Source organism: Xyrauchen texanus, chromosome 48, assembly GCF_025860055.1.
Source record: "Xyrauchen texanus isolate HMW12.3.18 chromosome 48, RBS_HiC_50CHRs, whole genome shotgun sequence".
Lineage (NCBI taxonomy): Eukaryota > Metazoa > Chordata > Actinopteri > Cypriniformes > Catostomidae > Xyrauchen > Xyrauchen texanus.
Window position 1 is genome coordinate 6,466,994 of NC_068323.1, and position 22,892 is coordinate 6,489,885.

Below are 22,892 nucleotides of genomic sequence, written 5' to 3' on the forward strand. Positions count from 1 at the left end.
AAACAAAACAATAAGTGGTCAGAATTATGTCTGACCCATTCCAAATGTTTTCCGATATATGGTGACTGATGGAACAAAGAGCATTTCGACATTTGCAGTAAAAACTTGAAATATAAATTCTCAGAAAATGCATTTAATACCAATATATTGAAACGTCTGTTTATATACTCCATTAATAAAGGAGTCCAGACATTGGAAAAATATCAGTCCACATGCGTTTTATATTTAATATTTAGGTACTTTTAGGTAGCAAAATATTTTTTAGAAAATATATTTTTCACAATATAGTTCCCACGTCCCTGCCTGGAAGTTATTTATTTATCTATTTATTTATTTATATATTTTTAAATATGGAGTTTACATTTTTTTTTAGAAGACAACATACTATGGTATAGACAATTATAATCTATAAAGTAAACATAAGAATCGATCAATAGTCCAATCAATTGAGAGAGAAAAAACTGCAGATGCTGGCTATGTTAGCGAGTATGGCTAATAAATCCACCGCTTTAACTGATCTCTAACTTCTTTATCTGAAGCAAACGCTGTTAAAGCACATTTAATGCTAATAAAATAAAAGGAAACAATCAACTTTATATACCTGAGATCCACCTGCATGCCTGTGCTCAGCCATGATGTTTGATCCGTGTCTCAAGCTAATGACGTAACTTCCAGAGAGGCATCACTGAGCCCGTTGTACACGCCCCAATTCCCTGACTCCACCCCCACGTCAAAACAGTGCCATAAAGTGAAACGCACAGAAAAGTGAAGCGCAAAGGCAAAACGGTATCACGAGCTCACACGTGATGGAAATGCAGATTAAAAGGAGCATTGCAAAATAATTAGTAGCATTGCAAAGAAAATGATGTGTGGCAAAATCATTGCTGCCTAAAAATCTGTTGCAGAGATAAAAAAGGATCAAAGTTCTTTAGTTTCTTTTACAACAGTCATTGATTTTTGCAATTCATTATATCTTGGTTTTTGCTATATTTTATTTATATTTTGCAATACTTTATTTTTGTTTGCAAACCTTTCTTTTTTCTCTCGATACTTTATTTTACGTTTGTGATACTTAATTTTTGTTTCAAAAAATTTTTTTTTGTTTGCTCAATACTTTTTTCTTTTGCAAAACTTTATATTTTTGCAAATATATGTGGCATGGAATTGATTCCATACAAAACATCCTTTAGAAAAAGCGCATGTATACAATTTGAATAGCTTGTGACTTCAAATAATTTGTAGTTTGTTGCAGATTTGAGATTATAGTCCATATATATCATACCATAAATTAAATGATATATATAAACTAAAAATAAATCCAAAAGCATACTCCTAATATAAGAGTTATTCTATTATATCTCGCGAGATTACAGGAAAGGCAAGCGAGTGCGATAACGAGAGTAGAATTTCGCGCGCTGAGCCTAAGCTCCGGCAGTGGGCGTGATTAGCGCGCCTCCCAACCAATCAACGACCGGATCTGAACTCCCCTCAGCCAATCAGCAGCGCGGCAGGATGGGAAACACGTTGTTGGAGACTTTTATTGATTCGCGAGCTCAGTTTCGCGGTAACGTTTTCACACTTTTATCATATTTATTGTATTAAAAGCACGTCTTCGTTTTCCAAGAGGAAGTTAATACAGGTAAAGAGCTGCTTTTAACCTATATTGAGGTTGATATTTAAAATTGTTGTGTTTAAAAACGTGCACGCGCCTTTTTATTGTATACATGGTCGTATGTTTGCATATTTATGATGTGTATGTTAATATTTAGGCAATAATTAATGTATATGAAATGTTTGCTTCTTTGCATAGTGCACTATTTAACTATTTAATTTGAAGATCCAAATGAAGTCATATATATATATATATATAAAAATAAGGGGTTATGTGATTAAACCTGCTGTACATTTTTACATTTGGCTTTTAATGTTAAATATGTTAGAATAAGCTAGTAAAACAATCTAAAACGACCACATTAGAGGCTATTAAATGTTTGTTAATGTTTGACTTGTATTAGTGCAGGATTGTTGAAGGGGTTAAGAGTTAAATCAACATATTTTACTATAACAAAATGTTAAATTGTGAATATTTTAGTATTTTACGTTCATCTTTGTTTATGTTTTGACATTTTAAGAGCCTTTTTCAGTGCTGGGTATGAGTCTAAAAATAAAGTAATTAATTAATTACTTACTACAAATGACATTATACATTGTAATTAGATTACTGTACTAATTACCCTGTTTGAATAGTAATTGCATTACGTATTACTAATTACTTACTTTCTAAAAACCTTATCAACCAGATGAAAAACACAAGGATAGACTTGAAACTGTTCTTTTAATTCTCTCAAATAAATCATATAAAATCAAATATAATATTTACTAACTGGCCAAAGAATTGAAGGGGGCAGCGCTAAATTGGAAAACATACATTATATCGATTTTAGATGTATAAATTGTTCTATAGTCTGTACAGTCTTTAATGCAATTACATCAGAAGTAACTGTAGTTAAACTGCTGAACAATTAAGAGTAATCCATCACATTACTTTTCAATGAAAAGTAACTTACAGTAATTAATTACTTAATAATGCATTCCACCCAACACTGCTTGTATTATACAATACCACCCAACCGACATGCAAATACTCATACGAACACATTTGTTTAGTTTTCCGTTCAAACAGATTGCTTTTAACATAGAAGCGCTAACTAGAGTCATATATGATGATATATTATTCTGTTTTTGGATTGACATAGAATATTTTAAAGACTGATCTTACTTTAATGTTGCAGAACCTGAGTAGTAGATATGGGGCGATGGAGTGTATTTCCGGCAAAAATAGGCGTGGTTTGAATAGCTGAGATGTCAACAAGGGCGTTTTACACCATTGCATATGATTACTACTCTTAGGAACGGATACAAATATCTGCTACCCTTTTGAAGTTCAATCCGGACATGTACCGTGGTAAAACCATGGTGTATTTAAAATTACTTTTGGAGTTCTGGTTAATTTAAAATGGCATCAAAATAAATATAATTTCCTAAATGCATGGTTATAAAAACTTCAAAATAGTTTTAAATCATGTATAGCAAACTGTAGGAAGTCAACTTCCCAAAAGCATTTCAACTACCCATATTAAGTACCATGGTACTACCATCTGATGTCAATCACGGTAAAGCCACTGCACTAATGGTAGCTTGACCCCAATTCGATAAACTTTATTTCGCACAATGCCGATGGTCACAAAGCAGCAACTTGTCAGGCCTAAAACCACCAATCAGAAGGCTTCTGTGACCGTGACAAAGAAGAAACCCCTCCTCCTCTTGTTGCTCGAATCATCCTGAAACGAACACCTCCTTCCTGCTTGTGTGCAAGTTTTGGCTCTGGGCCATTGTTTAAACTCTGCCTATAAAAATAGAGGAAGGTGGAGGGAGTCATTTGTGCATGAGTCACTCACTTTGTAAACGGCGAAACATTTCAGGTTTGCCGCCATGTGGATCCAGGTGCGCACTATGGATGGCAAGCAGACCCATCGGGTCGACTCCCTGTCCAAGCTCACCAAGGTGGATGAGCTGCGTGGGAAGATATTGGAACTCTTTAACGTGGAACCGGACAGGCAAAGACTCTTTTACAGAGGCAAACAGGTAACGTATGAAGTGGCGTTCATTTCCATTTTACTTCTGGAATGTGAAACGGATACTGAATGAAAGAAATGTGGGGTGAGAGTTGATTGGATGAAGTGTGCATAACATACCAGAATGGAGCCGGGTGATTGGCGGGGGCTTAATGGAAGTCGTTTTAGAGGCGGACTGGAAAATGACACGATTAAAAAACTTGTTATTTTGATTAATGTATGCTGAATGGTTCACAGTGACCATGAACGTGTGTTAAGAAATGTAGCTTGTGTTCAGCTTCACACTAGCAATAACGCAAGACGTTTTTTTATATTGTGATTAGTCGCAGCAAAAAGGTTTAGTTCCTTATCGCTTTTACAAATGGTTCCTACGAGAAATTAATGGCACTAATTTTCAACAAATTGCTAAACAAATTTATTCAGCGGCATTTTTCCACTAGGCTTTAGTTTACATCAGCATACTTGTAAAGTTTACTTCGGTTTTCCTCGTGACACATATATCTTGTCAGAAGCGCATTAGCCGAGGATTGCACCCGCGTGCAGACTAGTTTTTCAAGAAGCGTCTCTCTAGACAGTCGTACGCGCATGCGTCTTGACTTAACTGTGCTATAGAGAATCGCTAAGCAGTACACATGCATTGAAAGTGACGAGCTCATGGACAAAAGTGTATATATACATTGAAATGTTAGTGTGCAAATCTGTGCGCGAGACATCACGGCATGCTGAAAAAAGAACGTTACAGAGATGCTTCGAGTTTTTACATTATTGATGGAAAATTATGAAGATGGAAATTTCTTTGCAATTACTTCCACTGAATCGTTCAAAAACAGACCATGAATGTAAATAGTTTTTTTAGTTTTGTGTTTACGCTAGCGATAAGTTAAGTGAAGTTGTGCTATATTGCGAATAGTCGCCTTTTAGTTCTTTATTGCTATTACAAAATGGTTAGTATATAAATTACGCGCATCGATTTTCATTAAGATGCTAAGCAAATTCACTAAGCGGTATCCTTTTGCACACTTCGGTCTAGTTATTCTTGACTCGCGGACAGTTTGCATATGCGCCTCGTAGTGCACATGCGTTGAAGGCGTCTTTACGGGTTTGTGGTCAAACGAGTTTACTTCAAAACGCTAGAGTGCTTGACTGCGCGTGAGACGTAGCGACAAGTGGAAAAACAAATGGTACCCTAGCCTGTAGTGAAAATGGTTAATTTTCAAAAATGTCATATTTTCTTTTGGATAACGTGCACTTAATCGTTCACAATTTGGATTTCATGTTGACTAGCAATAAGGTATGGGATGTGCTATAATTTGAACATAGTCGCAGCGCAAGTGCCTCAAGTTCTTTTGCTTTTACAGAACAGTTACTACATAATTAAGCGCACAACTTTAAATGCTAAACAAATTCATTAAGCGGCATCCCTCTGCTAGAAGACATAGTTCCTGACGTGAAAACCAAGGGCCAAAGTATACTTGGGTTTTCCGCATGCTGGCACATTTCACGCACTGCACTTGATGCTAATTTTGTTAGCCTACTTTTTCTGTAGGCGCGGACAGTTTGCATAATTGTGCGAGTTGAAGAATCATTTAGAGGTCGTAGTGCCTATGCATCAAACACGTCCGTATTGGCTCGTGGTCTGAAGAGTGTACTTCAGGACGCTTGAGCGTGAGCCGTAGCGGTACACTGAAAACCGAATTATACCCTATCCATTAGCGAACGTTATGTTTAAATGAAACTAAGCTTTTATAAAGATGCCATATTTATTTAGAGTAGCATAGATTGAATCGTTCACGACCTGCGTGTTAAGACATTTATTTCGTGTTTTGGTTTTATTTTGAGTAAAATATTTGTTTTTTGTAGATGGAAGACAGTCACACCCTCTTCGACTATAACGTGGGCTTGAACGATATCGTACAACTGCTAGTGCGACAGAGCGCTCCTTCTGCACCGCTAGCGAAGGAAAAAGAGGCCGAGCTGTCCGACTCTGACTCCGGTTGCGGTTCAGCCCAGAGCGAGTCCGATAAGTGCTCGACGCACAGCGAGAGCGAAGCTCAGAGCGCCGGAACCGCGGTCCAAACTGACACAGCGGACCTCGTCGACCCGGGCTTTGGGTTTTACAAGGTAAATTAGAGGATCATAATGACATTATTAATGGTTATTGCAGTTTAGTGGGAATAATATTTATGTAACTAACTAGCATAAATTTTAAATGGTATTTTCAGATAAATGAGTTTGTGGATGCTCGAGACTTGAACATGGGAGCTTGGTTTGAGGCACAGATCGTCAACGTGGCAAAGTCCTCTGGAGAAGGTGGAACTGATGGAGAAGAGATAATTTACCACGTCAAATATGAAGAGTGAGTCTATTTTAATTTAAACATTCATGGCGCTATAGATATTAGTCTGTCAATCATATTTAATTGAATCGTTCAGTTAATCACGCAGAAATTAACAGTGAACCATTAATCTAACGTGTACTTTAGAAAAAATTATTTTGGCCCAAATGTAATGTTTAAATGTTTGTATTGAATGTGGAACACCTGTATTTGTCTCTGAGCGTGTCCCACCTGTGGTCTGTGCAGTTACCCAGAGAATGGCGTAGTGCAGCTACGTGGTAATGATGTTCGACCGCGAGCGCGCACCATTTACCAGTGGCATCAGCTGGATCAGGGCATGATCGTGATGGTGAACTTTAACCCTGATGAGCCCAAGGAGCGTGGCTACTGGTATGATGCTGAGATCCAGAGGAAGAGGGAAACGCGAACCCAACGTGAAGTTTTCGGCAAGATTCTGCTTGGGTACGGTGATTAAACATCTGTTTGAGCTTCATGAAAAAGCTGCCGCAAGCATAAAGATGGCTACGACTAGGCCCTACGTTTTCAGGAGCTAACTGGAGTGTCGACGATTTAACGCAAATTTATTGAAATTCTAAAACTTTTGTTCGTAAATTTGTTAAAATATACAGCATTTTATTTTTGTACATTTTGCATAAATATGTACAGTTTGTTCATATATTTGCACAAGAAACTTTGAATTTGTTTAACTTTCTAAATCTTTGTTCGTACATTTTCTTAAAACATTGTAAACTTTCATTTGTAAATTAGCGAACTTTTTTACATTTGTTCGTACATGTATGTAAAACTTCGTAATCTTTGTTCGTACATTTATGCAAAACTTCGTAATCTTTTGTTCGTACATTTATGCAAAACTTCGTAATCTTTTGTTCGTACATTTATGCAAAACTTTGTAATCTTTTGGTCGTACATTTATGCAAAACTTTGTAATCTTTTGTTTGTACATTTATGTAAAACTTCGTAATATTTGTTCGTACATTTATGCAAAACTTCGTAATATTTGTTCGTACATTTATGCAAAACTTCGTAATATTTGTTCGTACATTTATGCAAAACTTCGTAATCTTTTGTTCGTACATTTATGCAAAACTTCGTAATCTTTTGTTCGAACATTTATGTAAAACTTCGTAATCTTTTGTTCGAACATTTATGTAAAACTTCGTAATCTTTTGTTCGTAAATTTTCTTAAAACATTGTAAACTTTCATTTGTAAATTTGAGTAAAAAAATGTACATTTGTTCATACATTTGTGTACATCTTTGTAAAAAAAAATCTGTACATGTGCGCAAAACGATGTATATTTGTTCATACATTTGCACAAGAAACTTTCTAAATCTTTGTTCGTACATTTTAGTAAAACGTCGTAATCTTTTGTTCGTACATTAGCGTAAAATTTTTTTTCGTACATTTATGTAAATCATTGTAAACATTAATTTGTAAATTAGCGTACTTTTTTTATATTTGTTCGTACATTTATGTAAAACTTCGTAATCTTTTGTTCGTACTTTTTCTTAAAACATTGTAAACTTTGATTTGTAAATTGGCGTAAAAAATGTACATGTGCTTAAGAAATTGTGAATTTGTACTTTCACTTGATATAAATTTGTTTGTATATTTGCTCAACTTTGTACAATTTTGTTTATAATTGTTTGTTAAACCATGCTTGCGTACATTGACAAACAATTTGCACATTAATTCCGCTAGTGTTTCAGGATGGAGACATATTGAAAACAAATTCTATTAAATGTGCTGGACTATCATCCCTCACAGATCTGTTTTTAAAATTGCTTCAAATTTAAATATGGGATCCGTTCCAAAGTCGTTAACACGATAACTGTCTTGCTTGCCTTTTTAAAATTTTTTTATATGTAATCGGTGTAAGTTTAACTGTGATTTTACAGGGATGCTGGCGATTCTCTGAACGACTGTCGTATAATGTTCGTGAATGAAATCTACAAGATCGAGGAACCAGGAAGTTCTGAGGGACTCGGAGCCTCTTCCGACAGCCCTCTAAAGAGTAAGTCCACCTTTTTATTGATATTTAATTTAATCTTTTTAATGATGTTTCCATTTTAATTTTCAAGTCTGGTCCAAATAAATGGCCTATCCGAAATGCATCACAAATATTTAGGTGCATTATTTTTCCTCGTGTGTCTGCAATCAGGGGCAAATGGACCGGAGTGTAAAGTTTGCAAAGACGATCTGAAGAAGAACTGTCGCACGTGTAATTGTCACGCGTGTGGCGTGAAGCAGGATCCTGATAAACAGCTACTGTGTGACGAATGTGACATGGCGTTCCACATCTACTGCCTGAACCCGCCGCTAACCACCATCCCAGAAGATGAGGACTGGTAAAGGAGTTCGTCTAATTAGTACTGTTTGCTATGGAACCACGCATCTCTTATTTTTAATTGTCCTTTGTATTCATTTTAATCTTGTTTTAAATGCTAAACGGCAAAAATGCATTTCTACCATGTTTTTTTTATTTTTTATTCTTTACTTCAATTTTGCAGGTACTGTCCAGAGTGTCGCAATGATGCCAGCGAGGTGGTTCTGGCCGGAGAGAAGCTAAAGGAAAGCAAGAAGAAATCCAAGATGGCATCAGCGAGCTCGTCTAGTCAGAGGGACTGGGGGAAGGTGCGGTTTGATTAAATTGCTAATAAACCAATGAGATTTCTCACCTGATTTAAACACCTCATTTTGTAGGGTATGGCGTGTGTGGGCCGCACCAAACTGTGCACCATCGTCCCATCCAACCATTACGGTCCCATTCCCGGGGTGCCAGTGGGAACTCTGTGGAAGTTTAGAGTGCAGGTGAGCATCTCCTTTTTGTTCCGGTAAAAATATTGTTTTCTTAATTTGTTATTTAGTAATCTTGGACAACTGGAAAAGTCATGGAAAGCCATTGGATCCATTTTTGTTTTGGGGTTGTGAATCGAATGACGTGATGTTGACGAGGATGTGTTTGAAAGGAATTAATATGAAGGTTTTTTTAATGTAATTATCAGGTGAGTGAATCTGGAGTTCACAGGCCTCATGTCGCAGGAATTCACGGCAGGAGTAATGATGGTTCGTATTCTCTCGTCCTAGCCGGAGGCTATGAAGACGACGTGGTACGTTAACACCGACTCGCCCCCAAAGCATCCGTTCAAGAGTGCAAACATTCCCTTCTGTTTACCTACGACTTCTCTCATTTCAGGATGACGGTAATCAGTTCACATACACGGGCTCTGGGGGTCGCGATCTCTCTGGAAACAAGAGAACAGCCGAACAGTCCTGCGATCAGAAGCTCACCAACATGAACCGGTCAGAAACTTCAAGTGAACTCATTTAACTTCCTTAATGTTATGTATAAATGAGTGAAGGAGATGGTGGAAATGTTGGGTGGAATTTTCAGAATTTGATTGGATGGTGAATTTAGAGTCTATTTAATCTTGTTGGCTTGATGAATCCAACATACTGTTAAGGTGGTCGCACACCGCCGCCACTCGGCGTCTGACGGCAGCGCTCTGCTACGACTCCAGAGGCTGCTCATATTTCTGCCGTGCCGCGGAGTGCAACTTGCCTATTTCCGTTAAATTCAACCCAAATCATTATCAAAGGACATAGATTATCTACTTTAGCATTCTGTGTCATAGCCGCCAACGTGGCGCTTCTCATCCGGTGTGCTTTTTTTAAAAAAAAAATTTATGAAGACTAAAATGCTAACTACTCCAAGAGCTTTCGTGCTGCATCCACCGAACTTGGTGTAGACCGTCAGAATGTTCTGGAACAGTCTGCCATGTTTGTTTCTGACTGATTGGACTTACGGTTTTTGCACAGCTGACAATCAAAAACCAAAAAAGCTCAATAGACTCATTGACGGAATGTTCAAATGGGCAAACGGAATGTTCGTTAATTCAAACGTCTGTCAATAATTCTAATGTAAACAAGCCCACAAAAAGCCTTTGATCTGCTTTAAGTTGGTCTCACTCTTAATGTACAATCATCTTCTAGTTGTTATTGCACATAAAGTCCACAATATTCTCCATGCATAATGACTGAAATTGAAAGCTTCAAGCTTGGCTAGATTTCGTGGCATTTCCTGATTTAAGTTTGTTTTTGGCGGTATATTTGTAGGGCGCTAGCTTTGAACTGCAACGCCGCAGTGAACGAGAAGGAAGGGGCGGAGGCCAAAGACTGGAAGGCGGGGAAACCCGTGCGAGTGGTGCGAAGCTCCAAGGGCCGCAAACACAGCAAGTACTGTCCCGAAGATGGCAACCGATACGATGGAATTTACAAGGTGGGAAATTTACAAGTGCTTTTGTTTTTGAGAAAGATGGGACTTGAGCAAAGACAAGGAATATTGTTTCAGAACACTTTGGGAAGTAATTCAGTTTTGTTTATAAGGTGGTGAAGTACTGGCCAGAGAAAGGCAAGTCTGGCTTCCTTGTTTGGAGATACCTACTGAAACGAAACGATGACGAACCGGCGCCATGGACGCGTGACGGAAAAGAGCGCATTAAGAAACTGGGGCTCACCATGCAGGTAACATCAGCGCAGATAGTTTATGGGACTCTTATCTTGTTTGTACATTTCTGTTGAGACCACCATCCCAGGACAATAAGATTTTTTGCATTGTGGCATCACTTTACTGGGTCTTGAAAATCTGTCTTTACTGAAACGAGTTTTTGCTCCTGTTTGCATTTCACATTTAAAAAAATATTGTGTTTGGACACTTATTACAGTAAAATTGTTGTGCTTAAATGTAGATGATGCATAATAGGGGTGTGCAGCGAAGCCATTATCTGTTCATATGACAAAATTTTCTATATCTGTCGGATAGAACCGGGGGTGGGCGGTGCTTAAACCACAAGTCAAGTCATTTTATTTATATAGGGCTTTTCACAACACTGCAGAAGTTCTTGTTAGTTGGCTGATGAAGGTAGTTGGTAATTAAGTGTTGGTAATTCATTGATAGTCGATGTATTCCATTATAAGAGTGTAGTCCATCATTAGACCGAGGTGATGCAGGCAGAGATCAGTGAGGTGCGTCGCAGTTCAACTGGCCAGTAATTTCGGTGAGGTTCGGTGGGGTCTATCCTAAATCCAAGGTTCAGGCAATGGCATATGAAGTATCCCATGTCTTATGGTTGGAGTTGGCGTCAGTTCATCCTCTGAAGTCCATCGTAATAGATTGAAGTGATGTTTGGCTGGCACAGGCTGTAGTTTGTCATCACTCAGCGACACGCAGCAGTGGAGTCCGACACCAAGCAGGAATGGAGCTGGATCCAACCGGTTATGTTGGCCTCAGGATAGGAGTTGCGAGGTTGAGACATGGAAACAAATAAAATAATGGAGTTATAGATCATAATCACTGTCTCTGGTTCTTGCAGACCCAACTAAAGCAGCCTAATTGTGAGTTGAAGGATAAATTAGGTGTATGTCTGGCTAAATAGACGAGTCTTTAGTCTAGACTTAAACTGAGGGAGTGTGTCTGAGCCCCGAACAGTGTTAGGGAGACTCTTCCATAGTTTAGGAGCCAAATATGAAAATGATCCTCCTCCTCTTGTGGATTTGGTATTCTAGGAACTATTAACAGGCCAGAATTTTGTGATCATAATGAACGTGATGGAATATAGCGTGGTAGAAGGTCACTTAAGTACTGCGGAGACCATTCAAAGCTTTGCATGTAGATAACAGAATTTTTAATTAATATGAAATTTAAGAGGTAGCCAATGTAACAATGATAAAATGGGGCAAATATGATCATATTTCTTGGTTCTCGTCAGCACTCTGGCTGCTGCATTTTGAACCAATTGAAGTTTATTTATTGATCTTGCTGGACATCCTCCCAGTAATGCATTACAATAATCTAGTCTTAAGGTCATGAACGCATTAGATTTTCGGCATCAGCAATCAGATTGTGCAATATTTCTGAGATGGAAGAATGCTGTTCTACCAACATTGGAAATGTGATTTTCAGAGGACAGATTGGGATCAAATGTAACACCCAAGTTATTTTAAATGCGGTGTTATGGAGGTGAATATGGTTCAATGAAGTTGTCGTGTTACGACACAAAGTCTACGGACATTGCACAGTCTCTGATATGAGGCATTAAAACTGAATACAAATGAAAGAAATGGCAAAAATATGGTTTTAAGTCGTTTTAGTTGGGCATTGTCAACTTTCCACAATTATTTCATCTCAACTACCTAATTGTCATGAAAACGATACACAATGCAAAACGTCTTAATGGTAATTTCTCATATTACACCCCAAAATCTATCACCTATATGTTTATTTGTGCAACTCAGTATCCTGAGGGTTACCTGGAGGCTGTGGCTGCGAAAGAAAAGGAGAAGGAGAACAAAAATGAAGAGGACATCGAAGAAACACCCACCAAGGGCAAGAGGAAGCGGAAATCTCAGACCGGTATGTGACATGCACAATTTGCCACATGTGCTTTTAGACACAAGATCTGCGTTTTTGTTACACTTTTCCATTTTTCTGTAGTGGATGAGAAGAGTTCTCCAGCCAAAGGCACACCCAAGAAGATGAAGGTGGAGGCGTATACACTGAGTAAAGAGCAGAAAGCTTTGATCAAAGAAGATGAGCTGAATAAGAAACTGTGGGATGAAGCCATGGAGTGTATCAGTCTCGGACCGGTACGTACTGCGACACGTATCTGTTGCTCTCTGGCCTCTGAATAGTGTAATTACATTGTGTTTGACTTTAGCGGTTCCTGAATAAAGTGGAGGAGGTTTTCCTGTGCATCTGCTGTCAGGAAGTCGTCTATCAGCCAATCACGACAGAGTGCCAACACAACGTCTGCAGGGTAAGGCGAATACAAATGTTATCCGGGGCGTTCACAACGAATGCATAGTTGCATCCATTTGCAATGTAAACATGCACAAGACAGACATTTGACCGTTGCGCAGGTTCTCTTTTGTGCAGGTTAAAAAGAGCTTCAATCGGTCTGAACGGCCCCAAATTATATGGAGTAACAATTAATTCATTTTTTCACAATCCGATTCATTTGACATTCATTTTGGTTTGGGTTGTTCGTTTCATTGGAACGATTAAAACAACTCGCTGCGTTATTCCTCAAGTATTCCCAGGTGTCCCCGTCTCCCATTTTACGTTTCATGGAACTAGCGGTTATCGGCAAAAATCGGTCTATTTTCGTTTATAATTATTTGTCTGTGGCTGGATCTGGAGGATGCTACAGTTAAAACAGCTTGCATCTACAGTATCAGTGGCCACTAGAGGTGAAATAAAAACAATCACATTTGCTGCATCTTTCATCAATGCCAATATTCATCCCCATTTCTATCCTCACTGTCACCTGTGGTGGTGGCGGTGTAGTGGTCTACAGCACATAACTGTTAATCAGAAGGTCGCTGGTTTGATCCCCACAGCCACCACCATTGTGTCCTTGAGCAAGGCACTTAACTCCAGGTTGCTCCAGGGGGATTGTCCCTGTAATAAGTGCACTGTAAGTCGCTTTGGATAAAAGCATCTGCCAAATGCATTAATGTAAACTTGAATGCTTGTGTTATTTTGATGAGATGGTGTTTTATATTGAAGCGATGGCATGCAAAGACTAATATATTTATACGGGAATGTTCCCCATCAGCACGTGCATTGTGTCTCCAACTTAATATCTTAATTTCTTTAACAATAATGAAGTTTATTTCTCATTAAACCCTGATATATGTTCTAAAAAGCTTGATTTGTTATACTTAAATATAGAGCATTGTAACTGAGCATTGCATCGTCTCCATTTCCAAATAAGAATCCTTTTGTGTGTTTTGGGCTTGTTTATAATTAACTCTCATCGTGCACCAAATAGTCCCTTTTTTTAATTTTTTATTTTAAAAAATTGTGTCTGGTTATTGGTATTTTATTCATTTTGGATGCTTGTTTACCTCTATGTCTAGTAAGGAAAAGCTAAGATATTTTTTTGTTTTTGACAATTTTATATGAGTTGATATTAAGAAAACTGTCCTCTGATTAATGGTACTTTTCCACTACCGTAGTTATTGTATTAGAAGAATCCACCATCGGTCAACCTCCGAATATGATTGTTTTTAAATAAGACGGGCACAGCATTAAAGGCCAGATAAACTTGAAAATAAAGCATGTTCTCCCCAAAGGAATGCCTTCAGCGATCTTTCAAAGCCGATGTCTACACTTGTCCAGCTTGCCGACACGACTTGGGCAAAAACTACCAAATGGCGGTGAACAAACCCCTTCAAGCTTTCCTCACCCAGCTCTTCCCCGGATACAGCAGTGGCCGGTGATGATACTCCTGCTGTCTGTGAACTACGACGGCAACAAGACGCAATTCCACAAATGAAAACAGATTTCGTTTTTTAATATATTTAATGTATGTTAAGACGTTTCGGGTTGTAGGATTGATTTGGCCCTGTTTTGTGATCTGCCTATTGTCGATTTTTGTCCGTAGTCGTTTTTCCGAAATGCAAGCTTTGTGTTTACGAGTAAAGGTGATTTATAACGTTTTGGTCATGTTTTAGTTGTAGTTGCTTTCCTTAAGATGTATAATTACCTTGTAATTTACACCAGCACGATGAACTGTAGCTATGCACAATTACGATGTTTGCAATGTTAATCTTCCGCTTAATTATTTCTCACCAGCAGTAATTTGTCGTTTTTATTTCATGTAACAAATGTTCGTACGAATGCACTGGCTCCCATTAAAACTGACCACTTTTGCGCAGGTTTCCTATCTTTAAAATAACATCCATCGACGTTTGGCATTTAATCATACTACTGGTTTTGATAACTAACTTACTATTAATTAAAACGAACTGCGGTTATGCACAATTCCGACGTCTTTTTGACGAATTGTTTTTTTTGCCAGCAGTAATGCATCATTATAACGTTAACAAATGATTGCACTTGCTCCTGTTAAATCCGATCCCGTTGATTTCAAGATCCGAGAAGTAACGGTGACGTTATAAATTAATCTGCGTTTGGCTTTAAAAGCGTTTTTATTGTAGCACCGTTATTGAACCGCCGTTATTGATAACTAACTAAATGTAATCTATATGAACTAGTCGTGCCCAAGTATGGTGTTTTGTGTATTATAATTTTTTTGTTCGTCATTAAAGACGTTAACAAATGTTCATACAAATGCGTTGGCTCTAAAATCCCGTTTAGGGTGGCATTTCTTTTCTAGCTCGGCCTTATGAGACGTTTTAATCGTAATGTCGTTATTGGTAACTAAATGCATTTTAATCTCATAGTAATTTATGTGAAAACATTTGAACTTATCCTATTTTTTTCCCCTCATCCATTTGAAAAGCAACATTTTGAATATGCGCAGATTAATCGATATACCACCCCTCTTTTTTTGCTGTATGTGTGTCATTTTTCCACTAACCCCTGCCGTTATGCAAATAGAGGTCATGCGTATTAAATCTATAGAGTTCTTATTCAGGATTTGTTTTTCAGGTTATATTTTGCATTTTTATAGATGGATGAGTTGATCCTGGATAATGTTTTGTACGCACCTGGTCTGCCTTGACTTTGCAACGGTTTTCGAGGTAAATCCTTGAACCGTTATTCGCACAAACCCCAACAGTTTCTCATTCAGGAAGTATTTAATGTATCGTCTTGTCGCCCAATGATGTTCTTTGTTTGTTGTGAGTTATTATAGTATTTGCTAAATAAATGCCAATTGCTGCAGGTAATTGCTTTTATTATTGTGTTCATTTAGTTATACCTCAACTATTTCTAATATTTGTGTAGACTGGAGCTGTATATTCTGAAATTGAAATTGTATATTTTTAGCACTTGTATTTAGCCGTTTTTGTAGTGTTTGGTGCATGGCTATTTCCTTGCACGAGTGCTATATTTTTCAATAAACTATTGAACATTTATATAAGATAAAACCCAACAGGTGTGGTGTTCTTTCCCTAATGTTTGGAGATATTTGTACACTTATTGACTTGGTGCCTTTCAGTAAAAAAAACTAAAACAACGAACAATTACGACAATATCCTTGACATGTAAAAGACAAGTTTGATCTTGCTTTTAACTTGATTTCCATGCTTTTAACTTGATTCATTTGGGATGTTTTAGGGAAGCCTATTGACCTAAGAGATTAAGTTAAATGTTTAGTTTCATAAAACTTAAAGTATTTTGTGGAACATATGATTTATGTGTAAAATACATATTTATATTATTGTATAATAATAGTCTAATGAAGTAAACATGCTATACTACATAGGTTAATTCTGGCCTTTTTTTAATTAATTCTGGCCAAATTTACCTGAATTCACCCTATAGTCTACATAGTGTTATTTGGCTCTGTAGTGCATAATTTGATCATTTTATACATCGTGAACTGTAAAAATCTTTTTGAAAATGTGTTCTATGTTTTATATTATGAGCAATGAAACCGAAATAAATTTAAAATGGGAACAATATGGGACATAAACCGCATTAATTGAATCTTAAAAGCATTAGCCAGTCGAACGAGTGTGGTTAAATATGGCTTACCGGAAGACATACTACTATTGCGTGTAGTACGTGCTTTCCGTCATAATAGTATATACTAGCACAACACTATTGGCCACTCAAAGCATCAATCAAACACGGCAGCCAATGGAAGACTACGTTGTACATCAATGCAACCATTCACAGCACACGTCACGCTGCAGTGGGCGGAGACAAGGCCCAGCGCTGCTGATAGACAATATCGAGCCTTTGGATTCGTGAAAACGAACAGAATCGTGAAGAAAACTGCGAAAAACTAGTCAATAACGACGCAGAGCGGCAGGTAAAGCGACAAATGAGGCTTATATTGTGTTTTGTGTCGGATCTGAGTACGCTGGCGGTGTTTTTATTGTTATTTGTGGTGTTATGGAGCAGCTGTGTGTTGATGCTTGTCAAAACTGGAGTAGAAATGCTGCAAATGCGAAATAAAGCACGCGCATCTACATTCACACGCGTATTTTCTGCATAGAGCGTTGTATTAGATGTTTTTGCATTGCTTTATTGGTATAGTACGTGTTTTTCTAGTGCATTTTGTCCTTGTAGACATGATGATTTCAGCTGTAGGCTGGACATATACACAAAGGCCATTTAAACCCATTCTCAATCTGTCTCGTGCTGTTTGAACTTGAGCTGGGTTGACGAATGCAGGAAATGGGCATGTTGTTATTTATTATTTTCAAAATGTCAGGTCAGTCATCAGGCTTTATGTGGTTGTTGAGATCAAATTAAATGCAATATGGGAATTGAAAGTTGCATACTCGGCTGGGATGCATTTTGTATGCAATTGTTGATTTTTCACATTATTTCTGGTCTTTATGGTGACGTATAGGGCGTGGTGTGATTAATAAATAAATTAATAAATGTATATATTATTTTTTATGAAATAGTAATTTTTTTCAGGTGGGCTTATTTTTGCATGCAATTAATGATTATTTTATGCATGCATAATCTTTAAATTAAAGCACGCGCCATAAAGTAGTTTGTGAAATTGTAATTAAAAGTTGAAGAATGCAGTAGGAATTTGACTATTGGTTTTAACATGAGCTGGGATTCATTTTTGAAATATGAATATTAGTATAAATATTATTATTATGTTCTGAACTCCGACAAATGCTTGATAAAGCACAGAAAACATGGATAAAAATGTATACATTACAATCTTTAAATTGGTCATATTTACCTTGTTGATTTTGACAACATTGCTGCATCAAAATATGGCAGAAAAAAATGATTGGTTTAGATCAAAAAGTATGCTAATTTGAATAAAATTGTCAAATGCAATCTAGAACTGTAAACAACAACAACATGTTTTAAGTATATTGATATTTGTGTGTGGAATAATCTGTGTATAATTTATTTTTCATTGTTGTTTTTCTACATTTTTATTGTAGTTTCATCTCACAGTTTCTATGTTGTTGATAAAAGTGTGTGTTTCCAAGTTTAAATTGTGTTTTTCAACCTTTTCTCAAAAATTATTTAAAATGGGACCTTTTTTAAGTTTTAATTTGACGGATTTTAACAACTTCAATTGGATGTGTTTTTGATAAACAACCTTTATTTGAACCATTTTAAAGTTAGTTTATTAATCAAAAAGTCTTTCATGAATTTGTGACGGGTACTTTATTATAACTGAAGGGTTTAACATAATTTCTTTGCTAAAAAGCTAAAAAAAAAAAAAAGGTTATTTTAAACCAATGACTTCAGAATGAATGAACAACAAATTATATAAAGTAACATTAAAAAATAAATAAAAATCTTGTACATAAAATTAAGAAATTCAGTAGTTGAATCTTTGCCTGTGAAATGTCATTTGGCATTAAATAAAGTTTTAGAAATGCTATTTTAAAGATATGTAAAATAAATAATGAAATTTAAAGTGAAGCCTAAATATTTAAAATAGGCTAAACTAATTTTTGATTGAACTTTCAGTAGGATTTTACAAAGATAACATTATAAACATTGGTGAAGACACACATATTGCAGTTTTATTGGTACACTTGGCACTTTAATTCAATTTTTAACTCTAAAATGCTTTTCTTTTTGGTCTGTATGAACTTTATGATGTGATCTACCAATCATTGCTTGACTTCAGATGCTATCAGCAATTATAATAAAAAGTAGTCCTTTATTAATACGTTATAAAGTTTTCTTGCATAAACATTTTTGTTTGTTACTTGATGTGATGTACCTTATCAATTCAGTCTCCCGTTGTAGAAATATATGGCGCATATCTGATATTAAACATTTGAACACTGTTTGCTCACAGTGTTGTTGATTTTGAAGTTGGTTTATTGTTAATCTGTGATGGTTTTTGTATTTGCGTCCACAGCTTTAGCTGACTTGCAGTCATGGACCGGACTTCACCCCCCGACCCGAACCCAGAGGTCACGGCAGAGCCCGAACCTGCATCAGACGCGACTCTACAAACAGACGTTGCTCAGGAGTCGCCTGTACAACCAAACCTGGATTCAAATCTACTGCCATGCGAGGAACTGCTTGCAGGTCTAGACCAGGAACCATCTGCAGAACTAGGAGCTCCAGAACTAACCCCAGAGCCGCTGTTCCCAGAACTAAAACTTGAGCCATCGTTTCCCGAACTTAAACCAGAGCCACCGTTCCCAGAGTCCGTCCCAGCGCCTCCACCATCAGCAAACTCCTTCTGCAAGATCATGACCTTCAGACCCACCATGGAGGAGTTCCAGGACTTTGGAAAGTACATTGCATATATAGAGACCCAGGGAGCTCATCGCGCTGGTCTGGCGAAGGTATCAAATAAACGTTTACCTTTATATCTTGTTAAGCAACAGGCGAATACTCCTAAATTTGTCCTTTTCCAGCTTGATTATAAATAAAACATTTGTAGGTTGAGTTCCACTTAAGTTGTGAACACTGACTTTTTGGCCATTTTAAAAATATTGTTTATTAAAGCTTCCCGTCACAGCAACAGCAGCATTCTGCTTTCTTCTTTGATCCCTTGCTGACTAAGTGCCAGGGTTGCCTCCGTAGTCCGCGTGCTGCTGTGGGTGCCACTGGACTTCGAACCTCATTCATAATGCCTTTCCATGCTTGTCGCTCTATTGCGATGGCCTTGGCATCATAGGGGTTGATTCGCTGGTGTTTCAAGTCTTCTTCGATTTGCTTGTATCAGGTCTTCGGCGCATATCTTTGTGGCTGTGGCTCAGGTGGTAGAGCGGGTTGTCCACTAATCGCAGGGTTGGCGGTTCGATACCTGGCCCACATGACTCCACATGCCAAAGTGTCCTTGGGCAAGACACTGAACCCCAAGTTGCTCCCAATGGCAGGCTAGCACCTTACATAGCAGCTCTGTCGCCATTGGTGTGTGAATGGGTGATTGAGTCCCAGTGTAAAGCGCTTTGAATACCGCTAAGGTTAAAAAGGTGCTATATAAGTGCAGACCATTTACCATTTGAACCCTCCAATCTATTTGTCATTGACGCCCGAGAAGTGTGTATATAGTATCCGGTCGGTGTTCATTCGGCAGGCGTGCCCGAACCACCTCAACCGTCTCGATTAAATCGCTTATTCAGTCGTTGGTTGTTTATCACATCCTGTACGGATGGTCTCGTTTTGAAGTTGGTCTCAAAGGGAAACTCCCAGGATCTGCTGCAGGCATCGAATTTGGAAGACCTCGAGTTCGTGTAGGTGTGACTTGAGCAGGGTCCCCGTTTCTGAGCCATATAGAAGAATTGGTAGGATCAGTGTCCGGAAATGACATATTTTAGTCTTGATGGAGATCTGGTTCTATTTCCAATAGGTACCGCTTGAGTGATGCGAATGCCGCTGTTGCTTGGCCGAGTCTACTCTTCGCCGGTAGGTGCCACTTTCTTCTCCTGGACCAGGGATCCTAAATATTTCAATTCTTGGACTTGTTCAATTTGGACTCCATCGAGGTGAATGTTGGCCCACGATCCATCCTTTGGTTTTGTCTGGATTAATCTTCAGATCTTACGATTGGGCAATCCGGGTGATACCGTAGAGGATGTTGGCGGTCTCGGTCTTGGTGTCCGTGTCTGCAAATATGTCCTGTCATCGGAGAGCATCAAATTGGAACATCAAGTTGTTGTCGTCATACTGGACTCCTTGTCTGTCTTCGAATGCTTTTCTCATGATGGCATCGATCACTGTATTGAACAGCTGAGGGGAAGCAACATCTCCTTGGCAGACTCCATTTTGGACAAATTATTTGGATAGTTCGCTGCGGATCCACAAACTCCTGGACGAGCCATCATATGACATTTGAAGGAGTTGGATGATTCTGGGGCACATGTTCAGCCTCCAATGTCCTCCACTGGGCTGGCCAATGGATGCAGTCGAACGCTGATCTGATGTCAATAAGTTGATGATGGTACAGCTGAAATCAGAAGTTTACACTCACCTCAGCCAAATACATTTAAACTCAGTTTTCCACAATTCCTGACATTTAATCTTAGAAAACATTCCCTGTCTTGGGTCAGTTAGGATCACTACTTTATTTTAAGAATGTGAAATGTCAGAATAATAGTAGAGAGAATGATTTATTTCAGCTTTTATTTCTTTCATCACATTCCCAGTGGGTCATAAGTTTACATGCACTCTGTTAGTATTTGGCAGCATTGCCTTTATATTGTTTAACTTGGGTCCAATGTTTTGGGTAGACTTCCACAAGCTTCTCACAATATGTTGCTGGAATTTTGCGCCAGTCCCTTCTGCAGCAAAGCACCCCCACAACATGATGCTGCCACCCCCATTCTTCATGGTTCGGATGGTGTTCTTGGGCTTGCAAGCCTCACCCTTTTATCCTCCAAACATAACGATGTTCATTATGGCCAAACAGTTAAATTATCGTTTCATTAGACCAGAGGACATTTCTCCAAAAAGTAAGATCTTTATCCCCATGTGCACTTGCAAACTGTAGTGTGGCTTTTTTATGGTGGTTTTGGAGCAGTGGCTTCTTCCTTGCAGGTTATGTCGATATAGGACTCGTTTGCTGTGGATATAGATACTTGTCTACCTGTTTCCTCCAGCATCTTCACAAGGTCCTTTGCAGTTGTTCTGGGATTGATTTGCACTTTTAGCACCAAACTACATTCATCTCTAGGAGACAGAATGCATCTCCTTCTTGAACGGTATGATGGCTGTGTGGTCACATGGTGTTTATACATGCGTACTATTGTTTGTACAGATGAACGTGGTACCTTCAGGTGTTTGGAAACTGCTCCCAAGAATGAACCAGACTTGTGGAGATCCACAATTTTTTTTTCTGAGGTATTGGCTGATTTCTATTGATTTTCCATGATGTCAAGCAAAGAGGCACTGAGTTTGAAAGTAGGCTTTAAAATACATCCACAGGTACACCTCCAATTCAGTACACCACCTATCATATATATATGATAAAGGCACAGTTAACTTGTGTATGTAAACTTCTGACCACTGGAATTGTGATTATAGTCAATTAAAAGTGAAACAATCGGTCTGTAAACAATTGGTGGAAAAATCACTCATGTCATGCACAAATTAGATGTCCTAAACAACTTGCCAAAACTATAGTTTGCTAATATTAAATCTGTGGAGTGGTTAAAAAATGAGTTTTAATGACTTCAACCTAAATGTATGTACACTTCTGACTTCAACTGTACGCTTCCCACATCGGATTCTTTCTTTCATCAATTGACGAATGGAAAAGATTTGATCGCAGCAGCCCCGATTTGGCCTGAATTCTCGGCTCGTCTGCTCAGGATATTTCTTCAGCCTGGATTGAACGATCTTCATACCGATAATGGAGGGCTTAACAACTTGTGTTAATTTGGGGTGGGACTATCTGTTTATCCAACTAATAGAAGATGGAACGAGTGTTCGAGAAACCCAAATCAGTATTTTTGTCGCATAGTGGTACAGAAATGGCATACTTCCCCTTAAAGTGTAATAGATTTAATAAATCACTAATCACAACATAATTTTGTAACGTAATTGTATTATTTAATTGCGCACCAATAAAACTTGAAATAAAAAAATAATAATGCATAAAACATATTAACTGCATTGATGCATTTATTCTTTAAGCATTTTATTACATATAAAAATGTAATATTTGATTAAACGTAAAAATGTGTTACTTAAACAGTCAGTCTATAATAATAAACAAATTATAATTATTTGTATTATTTATTTGCATACTATTAAAACTATAAATAAATAGTAATAATAATAATATATTTTAGGAACACGAAGGATCTGAATAATATCAGACAATTCAGACTTTAATCAGGATTTTATTATGTAAATTATTTTTGTATTATTTTAAATTATTTTGTAACTAAATTATATTATTTATTTGCACACCAATAAAACTAGAAATAAATAATAATAATAATAATAATAAATCTTTAGGAGCACCAAG

The 22,892-nt window shown here is 37.6% G+C and overlaps 2 protein-coding genes across 2 annotated transcripts in view; both read left to right on the forward strand.

The window, feature by feature from the left end:
• The first annotated feature begins 1,526 nt into the window (after positions 1 to 1,526).
• Positions 1,527 to 15,858, forward strand: LOC127639610 (E3 ubiquitin-protein ligase UHRF1-like). The gene is made up of 17 exons (XM_052121719.1): positions 1,527 to 1,639; positions 3,483 to 3,645; positions 5,496 to 5,756; positions 5,858 to 5,991; positions 6,217 to 6,432; positions 7,890 to 8,005; positions 8,153 to 8,339; positions 8,502 to 8,625; positions 8,695 to 8,802; positions 8,997 to 9,101; positions 9,188 to 9,294; positions 10,108 to 10,270; positions 10,378 to 10,515; positions 12,286 to 12,403; positions 12,485 to 12,636; positions 12,708 to 12,806; positions 14,128 to 15,858. The coding sequence occupies exons 2-17, from the start codon at positions 3,493 to 3,495 to the stop codon at positions 14,272 to 14,274; spliced, it is 2,328 nt and encodes a 775-aa protein (XP_051977679.1). The 5' UTR covers positions 1,527 to 1,639; positions 3,483 to 3,492; the 3' UTR covers positions 14,275 to 15,858.
• Positions 15,859 to 16,660: 802 nt separating this feature from the next.
• LOC127639609 (lysine-specific demethylase 4B-like) overlaps positions 16,661 to 22,892 on the forward strand; it is a 59,656-nt gene continuing 53,424 nt past the window's right edge. The window contains exons 1-2 of the mRNA XM_052121718.1: positions 16,661 to 16,778; positions 18,825 to 19,260. Coding sequence (XP_051977678.1) covers positions 18,844 to 19,260 — 417 coding nt within the window. The 5' untranslated portion in view covers positions 16,661 to 16,778; positions 18,825 to 18,843. The remainder of the gene's footprint in view (positions 16,779 to 18,824; positions 19,261 to 22,892) is intronic.